The sequence below is a fragment of the Manacus vitellinus genome, unplaced genomic scaffold (assembly GCF_001715985.3).
Source record: "Manacus vitellinus isolate BGI_N305 unplaced genomic scaffold, ASM171598v3 scaffold_29_pilon, whole genome shotgun sequence".
Taxonomy (NCBI): domain Eukaryota; kingdom Metazoa; phylum Chordata; class Aves; order Passeriformes; family Pipridae; genus Manacus; species Manacus vitellinus.
This window is the reverse complement of record NW_021940207.1, coordinates 2534059-2542861: the sequence shown is the minus strand read 5'-3', so window position 1 is coordinate 2542861 and position 8803 is coordinate 2534059. Positions and strand designations below refer to the sequence as shown.

The 8803-nt window shown below is 61.9% G+C and overlaps 1 protein-coding gene across 1 annotated transcript in view; it reads right to left on the bottom strand.

Moving 5' to 3' along the window:
- Window positions 1-2233: 2233 nt before the first annotated feature.
- CHRD (chordin) overlaps window positions 2234-8803 on the bottom strand; it is an 11171-nt gene continuing 4601 nt past the window's right edge. Inside the window, 21 exon segments of the mRNA XM_029960722.1 lie at window positions 2234-2479; window positions 2636-2729; window positions 2889-3043; window positions 3162-3264; window positions 3403-3506; window positions 3620-3676; window positions 3795-3888; window positions 3972-4184; window positions 4412-4525; window positions 4608-4849; window positions 4941-5097; window positions 5185-5301; window positions 5382-5488; window positions 5585-5732; window positions 5821-5903; window positions 6338-6535; window positions 6610-6751; window positions 6858-6954; window positions 7854-7971; window positions 8052-8198; window positions 8601-8727. Coding sequence (XP_029816582.1) covers window positions 2412-2479; window positions 2636-2729; window positions 2889-3043; window positions 3162-3264; window positions 3403-3506; window positions 3620-3676; window positions 3795-3888; window positions 3972-4184; window positions 4412-4525; window positions 4608-4849; window positions 4941-5097; window positions 5185-5301; window positions 5382-5488; window positions 5585-5732; window positions 5821-5903; window positions 6338-6535; window positions 6610-6751; window positions 6858-6954; window positions 7854-7971; window positions 8052-8198; window positions 8601-8727 — 2685 coding nt within the window. The 3' untranslated portion in view covers window positions 2234-2411.

Here is an 8803-nt window from a genome sequence, read left to right as displayed (position 1 = left end):
CCCGGGCTGGGTCCGGGGATGCCCAACCGGGAACTCTGTCCGGCGGCGGGGCCCCTTCCACCCGTGGGCTCTGTCCAGGATTGCACCCGTGGGCTGCCAGTGGGTGCAGGTGAGGGTAAAAGCTGGTGTGGGACGAACACGGGTCCAGCTTCCCCCAGGGACACGTTGTTCCCTCTTCCCAGGGGTACAAGTGGCTGGTGTGGGGCTGGGCACTGGTCCCCTGTGGGTTCTCCCCAGTGGGATGTGGGAGGACCATGCTGGGGCTCTGCAGATAGTCACTGCCAGGCTCATGTCCATGCCTGGCTGGGGGCAGATTTGGGGAGCAGAATGCCTGAGGTCTGTGGGGACTCACCATCCCAAAGCTGGCAGGGAGCTTGTCCTTACCGTGGTGCTGCTTAGCGTCCCGGGACTGTCAGCCCCCAGGAAGGGAGGTGGGCTCTGCTCTTCCTTGCCGAACCCACTGGGCAGCAGCAGCTCAGTCCTCTCCAGAGGGGCACACGGGTAGAGGTTGGCACCGGCAATCCTCGGGCAAGGCTCTCCAGCATGGCAGGCTGGCTGCCGGGACCTCCGTCTCACTGCCGCCGTGGGCTCAGGGGCAGCTGGGGCAGCTGGCAGGGCCAAGGTCACCCTCCTCCCTGGGGCACCGCATGGCACCTTTGTGACAAGAACTGGGTGCAGAGAAAGACAGAGCTGTGGCACTGCTGGGCTGGTGCTGCAGGATCAGGAACGGGCTAGTTCTCACTGCCCAGGTGCCACCCTCTGGTTTGACGTTGGCACCCCCAAGGGTGGGTGACGATGGCCGGGCTGGGGGCTGGAATATGCCCTGTGCCAGCCTGGGAGGGTTCATTGCCGGACACAAACCGGTTTGAGGCAGGGAGGTGACAAAATGGGCTGCCCGCTCATTGTGTCCCCAGGCACGGAGCTCCATCCTTGCTCGTCAGCTCCTGGCACTGCCCTGTGGCAGCAGGGACACTCATCCGGAGAGGAAGCCGTGTGCCAGGACACATACTCTGCCCACTGCTACTAGCGTGCCCGACTATGGACCACCATCACACTGCAAAGCCACCACGGGCGATGCCACCCTGCTGGCACAGACACCTGTGTGGCCGTGGATGTGCACAGGGCAGGACACCCAGCTCAGCACACAGGGCTCTGTCCCAGTCCGTTTTCCCCCAGTACCATTCTTCTATTGCCCTACCTCTACTCCTGTCTAGCCCAGTGTCACGTTTGGTGCAGGCCCAGCACAGACTAACACTGTCCCACTGCAGCATTGTTGTACCAGTATGCCTTACTGCTGTCCCAGTAGAGCCCAGTGTTACTTTCCCTACAGCCCTGGCACTGTTCCAGCATAGCCCAGTATAGCTCTTGTAACATCCCAGTCATTCTAGTGCATCCATCCCAACACAGCATGGTTGTTCCCAGAGATACCCCAGTCCTCCACCTTGGGGATGGAAGGGCAGGTGGCAGCACTGGGTCTCTCCCATGGGCCCCATGAGGCCTTAGTCCAGTGCAGCTGTACTGAGGTGACTGGAGTTTGCTGCCCCAGAGCACTCACAGTGGCCTGCTCTGCACTGACACGAGTGTCTGTGCCCAGCCCCGGGCACCTGGCTGGTTGTGGTGCTGTAGGACAGCGTCTCCATGGGTGGCAGCTGGCTTGTGGCCCTGGGCTGGACTCTTTGTGCCATCATGGAGGCATGGGGGAGAGAGTCCAGCTGTCCCTGTGCCAGTGGGCACCATTGCCAAGGACTGTGCCCGCAGCCTCCGTCATGGAGAGAAGCATGGCTGGCATCGTGGCTCCAGCTGTGGCACTGGACACCGCTCTGGTCCTCTCCAGTGCCACTCCACAGCCCATGATGAGTGTCTCCAGCCTAGCATTGGCTCCTATGCCCTGTACCCCCCAAATACACACCCCCAACCCCAGCAATGCCAGGACCTGCAAATCCTAGTGGAGCCCAGCATGGGCCTGCTGCTGCTAGGAAGAGACGGGAGCCAGGTGGGCAATATCTCTGGTTTTAATAAATACATCTTGACCCCCGTCCACGGGCACCATAAATTATGTGAGAAGCCCAGCCGAGCCAGGGTGGGTGCAGCAAACAGGGATCAGAGGGATTTTACATTATGTACAATGTGGGCACGATGCCCAATGGCCAGCGGGGCTTGGAGGGAGAGGGCAGCAGGTGCCCAACCTTCTCTGAGCCCAGCCTCTGCCCACTGGCATGAGTGGGTAGGGCAGTCCTGGCATCGCAGTCATGCTGAGACGGGGTGCCCAGGCTGGGGGCCTGGCCGTGTGCACCCCGCTGTGCTCCTCTGTGCCCCCCACGCTGGGCGGGCAGGGGCAATGGGTGGCAGGGACTCCCCCCTGCCACCCAGCCTCGCTGTGTGCTTGCCCTAGTCTGGGCAGCAGTCACTGCTCAGTGACTCCACGCCTCCACCTTGTCATCGTGGACCTTCTCCTGTGCATCCAAGGGGGCGTCCAGGGCTGCGGAGAGGAAAGTGAGGCTGAGAAATGGGCACAGAAGGGCTCCATGAGGGCATGTGGGGTCGTTGTGCCAGCCCTGGCTCAGCACCAAGGATTCTGGGAGGTACAGGGAAGCAAACTGTGGAGTGGTGCCTATGCGTGAGCAGCAGCACTCACCACGGCACTTGGCACAGCAGGGGTTGTCCCTTGTGGCAGGGCTGGCACAGGCAGATGGGGGACACTCCTGGCGCTGGCAGTGTGTCTCCCCTGACTGAAGGACAGAAAGAGGGGCTGAGCACTAGAGCTGGGGGGCAGCAGCTCCTCAGGGTGCAGTGGGTGCCCAGGGTGCTGCCCTCCTACCCGTTCTCAAAGCCCCGGGGACTAGCACAGGGCATCTTCCCCTATTGTTGCCTCAGGCGGGCACACTCACCACACACCAGCACAGGATACACTTCATTTCTCCAAAAGGGGGCACGGAGGGGTGCCAGCTCTCATTGTTGAGGTACCAGCGGCGCCCGAAGCGGCAGGCTCGTGGTCCATCTGCCTGCATGGAGTCAGCCAGCTCGGGAACACTCTTCTCCGGGGCTGCAGGAAAGGGCACTGGGAGGCTGCCTACCTGTGGCAGGGCACCCTGTGGCATTGCCAGTGGGGGCATGGAGGGGCTATGAAGGGAGAATGGAGGGCAGGAGAGGGGTGCAGGTACCTGGGCACTGCTTGCAGCAGTCGGAGGGGCTGACACGCACGGGGTTGGCACAGGTGAGCCGCGGGCACTGCACCTTTTCACAGTGCACTTCACCCGTGGTGCCCTGCAGGGAGTGCATGGGGCTCATGGGAGGCACGGGGCAGCTGGCACCCCACTCCATGGTTTGAGTTCCTGCCCAGTAACCAAGAGCACCCATAGGTGCCAGACCAGTTTGGGGGGCAAGTCTGGAACCCACACTCACCTTGCAGGTACAAATGGCACATTTGATGAGGCCAAAGGGGGGCACAACAGGGTGCCAGCGAGTGCCAGAGCCTCGCCATGTTTTGTCCCCATCAAAGTAGCAGCCTGAAAGAGAGAGAGAGAGAGAATAAGAAGAGGAAGGCATAGCCCTAGCGGGGGTGTTGGGGAGGCTGAGAGAAGTAGAGCTACCCTCTCAGCCCATACCTACTAGGACTCACCCTCACTACTGTCCCGTGCCCGTTCCAGCTTCAGCTCTTCCTGCTCTCTCTTCTTCTCTACAAGGAAGAGAAGGCCATGAGGGGGTGCACACAGTGCCAGCAGCAAAGTCTCAGAGAGGGACCTTGTTCTCTGAGGGAACCCCCCAGCATGGAAACCCCTCTATCTCCCAGGTACCTTCACAGATGGGGCAGCACAGCTCTTCGGGGTGCACCTGGTGGGTACAGTTGAGGGGCTGGCACAAGATGGGGTCACAGATCACTGTGCGCTTCTGGGGACAGCAGGGATGGGGGTCATTACGGGGGGGCACTGCTGGTGGGTGCTGCCTCCGAAGCACATCCCCCTGGCTTGTACCTGGCAGCTGCAGATGGAGCACTTTTTGTCATAGTCGGGTGCCCAGCGGGTGCCGTGTGCCCGGTGCTGACCCTCAAAGAAGCAGGAGTTGGGGTCCTTCTTCAGCTGCTCCAGGTCCCTGGTCTTAGTGCCCTCTGAGAACTGGGCCTCGCTCAGGGCCTCCTCTGGGGTCAGGCGGGTCCCTCCTGCATGGCACTGATTGGGGATGTGCACCTGGAAGGGGGCAAAAGGCAGGAGATTGCTTCGCTGCCCTGCATGGTCAAGACTAGTGAAGAAAGCACCCACAGCCACAGAACACATCACGCTGTAATGCTGGGACCACACAACAGCATCTCCCCCATCCTGTGCTCTTCCACCCTGCTCCAGGCAGTGCTACCCAGCTGGGGACCCCAGGCAACAGCGGGGATGGGTAGGGGTGCCCCGACCCAATAAGGACCTACCCGTCCCCGCATCTCCCCGTGGGGGTGTGCTTTGGTGCTGACTTGCAGGAAAGCAGTGCCCTGGGCCAGGTGTTGCAGCAGGTCAGCATCCAGGTCCTTCACCACCCCCTGAGCCTGTCAGGGCAAGAGGAGGTAAGGATGGTGAGGTCTGGCCCAGCCCCTGCCATGGGGTGCCCCGACCAGGTGCCCACCTCACCTCAGTGCTGTAGAAACCCTTGAGCAGGCGCTTGTGCTGGTGGGGGCGGGCACCCATCTCGCCGAGCTCGGCCACCCCGTGGAGGTGGGCACTGACAGTGCCGTCGCTCGGGCGCCCCAGCCCTGCCACTGAGATCTCGTAGTGCAGGTGGCAGTGCTCATCCAGCGAGAGCCAGGCATGCCCCCCAGCGCCGCTGCTCACTGGGGGGGACACCAACTGCCCTGCCAACGCCACGGGCATCTCTGTGCACAGACAGGGGCCATGGGGGTGGGAGTGGTGTGTGAGAGAGCTGCCTCACTGCTCCACATTACCACCCCACATGTCCCTGGGTACCTGTGTAGCGGGCGAGCAGCCCGCTGTAGGGCAAGGAGATGACTTGGCCCCGCAGCTCGCCCTCTGCCCAGTCCTTGGTGGCCACATTGAGGAAAAGCTCATTTTGCAGAAGCATATGGGCATCACGGGCACTTGGGCTCTGCCAGGCACCCCAGGCCTGCCACCGGTGGGAGACAACACAGGTTGGAATGGCCACTCACCCAAAGACCCTGTGCTATCCCCCCCAGCGTCACTCAGTGCTCACCAGCCCATCCTTGTAGCTGGGTGTCATGTCGAACAGGATGTTCCTCTTGCTCTTCCGCCGGGGTTTGGTCTCCAGTGTGATGCCCACCACCTCACTGGCAGTGCCCACCACCTGCACCTGCAGGCAGCGTGTCAAGGGGCAGTGCCAGTGTGGTAGATGCCCCCAGGGAGGGAGGGAGATGGGTGCCCACCACTTACCTGGTACTCCAGGGTGCCATTCTCATGCAGTGCCAGCTTGGCTGAGCCCACAGCCCCGGTCTTGGTCGGCATCAAGGCATCTGCTCCGCACAGCACGCTTTGGATGGCTTCATCCCAGGGAGAGAGGCACAGGGGTGGGTGAGGTTGACAGGGAGTGGGCATGGCCACCCCCCTGCACCCCATGGTGCCTGCCCCGTGCTCACTGTCACAGCTGCGGCGGGTGGTGATGGTGCCTGCCAGCTGACATGCATGCCGGCCCTCCGTCTCAGCCACGATGCGGAGCTGCCCCTGCACCAGCCACTGCAGCTCGTGGGTGGACAGATCGCTCAGCACTTCTGCGAAGTCGGGCTCCTGCCAAGGGGGGTACAGTGCCATGGATCAGCCGTGGTGTTCTGGGCACTGTGGCTGTCAGGGCATGCAGGGGAACAGATGGCTTTACCTCCCTGGTGATGTTGGCCCGGACCTCCCGTAGCGTCTGGCCCTGGTACAGTATGCGGACCCTCAGTGGGACTGAGGAGGATTCTGGACAGGGCAGAGGGAAGTGGACCCACTGGACTAGTCAACCATTGTCAGACTCACCCCTCTGCACCTATCACCCTCAATCCCCTGCACCTGTTCCCCCTTTCTTGCCAGCTGCCTGCCCTATATGCCTGGACCCTCACCACTTCCTCCAGCACTCCCCAGATCCTTGCACACTGACATCCCAAACCCATCCTTCTTGTACAGTGACCCCCACACTCCATATGCACTCCAGCATCCCCTGGCCTCACACTCCTCCATAGGTGCACATCACATACCCCCAATCATAGAGCAACCCCTATTCACACCTCACATTCCCCCCCATATCAGCCCCTATACCCACCCTGAGCCCTACACCCAGTTCAGACACCCATCCTGACCCCACAGATGCTGACCCATGCATCCTGAGCCACAGACATGCCATGCACCCCACCAGCCTTGCAGCCCTGTCTGGACAGTGCCAGGCCCCACAGGGTGTCCCTGCCAGCCCTCACCCCCAGCGCCAGGCTCCAGAAGCCCCCGGGCCATGAGGATGAAGTGCAGGTTGCTCTCGGTGTCACTCAGTGTCAGCATGGCCATGCCCCCAGCACCCAGGTGCAAGGGATCTGACGAGGTCAGGATGGCACCGAAAGTCTCTGCGCAGAGAGAGGAGGTATGAGAGGCATTCTGGTGGGCACCCACTGGGTGGGCATGCAGGAGCTGGACTTACCTGCGAAGAGTGCCCGGTGCTTGAGGATGTGCCCATGGACCTCTCCAGAGGGCTGTGCCCGTGTGATGAGGGACACACGGAGCTGCTCCCCCCGCAGCAGCTGGACATTGGCTTTGGACACTGTCCTCCACATCCCACAGAGCTGTGGGTGATGAATGAAAGGGTTAGGCAGGGGCTGGGGGGCACCGCACACCTGAGCAGGGAGTGGAAGGGGCACCATGCCCCCCTGCCCTCCCAGCCCCTCTCACCATGCCATCCTCGGGGGCAGCGCTCTTCTGCACAGGGTGTTCGAACAGCACGTTGCCCTCAGGGTCACTGAAACGCACCCGACTCGGCCGCCCCAGCCTGTGGGCACCAGGGGGTGAGCAAGGACCACCTGCCCGGCCCCCTTCATCCCCTGGCACCACTCTTACTCAGCATCAGGCATAGGGGTGTGTTGGGGAGGGCACATGGGGGTCACCCAGGGGTTTGGGGTGGGCAGGAGAAGGATGACGCTCTCCTGGGGTGCCAAGTGCCATGCTCTGCCCGCCCATGTCAGGACTAGCCCAACATTACTGTCCCGCTGGATGCCAGCTTGGCACGGGTCCTCTGGGCTCTCCTAACCCAGAGCGGAGTCTAATTGGCACAGACCAGGGTGGGGGTCCCTGTCGGGAAAGGCAGCAGGACCGGACCTGCTGGGAGCCGAGTGCTCAGGCTGTAAATAAGGAGCATTTTCGGCACTGCTTGGCTCCCCCGGTCAGAGCTGGAAATTAGTCACCACTTTACTATGCAAAGGGGCCTGGAAGCGAGGAATAACAGAAGAAACTGGATCAGGAGGAGGGAGGGAGAGGAGAAGCTCTGCCGCTGGCAGGCATTCGGGGAGGGCAAGGCAAAAATAGGGGAACCTGGTAGCAGTGCCCTGGTAGTGCCCACCAGCAGAGCCTGCAGGGTGGCACAGAATTTCTGCCAGCTGCACCCACAGGAACCCTGGAGCTGTTCCAATTTGTTCCCACTCCAGACCTGGAGGCAATTGGGTGAGGCCGGGCCGGCACCGTGGGTGTGCCGAAATCCTGGCCACTGACCCAGGCTGGAGCCCCAGCACGCTGCCGCCTCCCCAGATTTCTCACCCTGTCAATGCAAGGCTGTGGCACCACAACAGGGGATGTCAGAAGGGAAACTGAGGCACAAACACTGTAGTATCCCCCCCTGAGAGCCAAGAGCTGCCTGCTGCCCTGCCCGGGCAGGGGGTGGAGAACAGGACTCACCGCTCGTAGCTGATGGAGAAGAGCAGGGACGAGCGCAGCAGGGTGAAGCGAGCCTTGGCCACTGCGCTGGATGTGGGGTGCCATGGCTCTGGGCCGCTTGTCAGCAAGGCCACAAACTCTGAGGAGGGATGCCGATGGTGACTGGGAGTGCAGAGGGGTGCCCCCCACTGCTGCTGCCCAGATGGGGGGGTGGCTCACCTGTGCGGGCATCGTCACGGGCCAGCCCCTCAGAGCTGAGGTAGGAGCGGTCATTGTAGGGCTTGTCCAGGTCATCCTCCTTGTCCTGGAAGTACTCGAAGGTGTCGAAGTGGGGTGCAAGGTTTTTCTCTGGGGGGCCTGGCAAGATTGGCATGGAGTGGACACAAGGGGAGAGCATCACACCGGGCTGCTTGTGCCCAAGAGCTCAGGGAGGGGGACAATAATAAATCTCCCCTCCTGAGCTAGACCAAGAAGTGCCCTGTGAATCACTATGGGTCTCTGAACTGGGGTGCAGGGGCATGCTGTGCACAGGTCCATGGACAAGCAGGGCATTTAGCCCTGTGTGCCCTCTCTGTACTCCTTCCAGGGTGGTTCAGGGATGACTGTGCCCTTCAGAGCTCCCCCATGCCCGACATACTGTGCCCAACATAAGAGTTGAAATCAATCAACTCTTTTCAGAGGTGTGTGCAGTGCCCCCTTTCCCAGGCCCACGGGAAATGCTGGGGGTGCTGGGGGGGTTCCCTTCATGGAGGCACCTGCTGTTCTCACCTTTGGGGCAGGTGTGGCAGCAGTGCCCAGGCAGCAGCGTGGCCCGGGGACAGGCAGGCACGGGGCAGTCCTGCTTCATATTCTTGCAGTTCACTTTCCCCACTGGCTTCCCCCGGCGGTTCCTCTGCTGAGGGGGGCCAAGAAGAGCCTGTGAGAGGCATGCCAAGGTGTGCCAGGCCATGGACTCCCAGCACAGCCTGGTT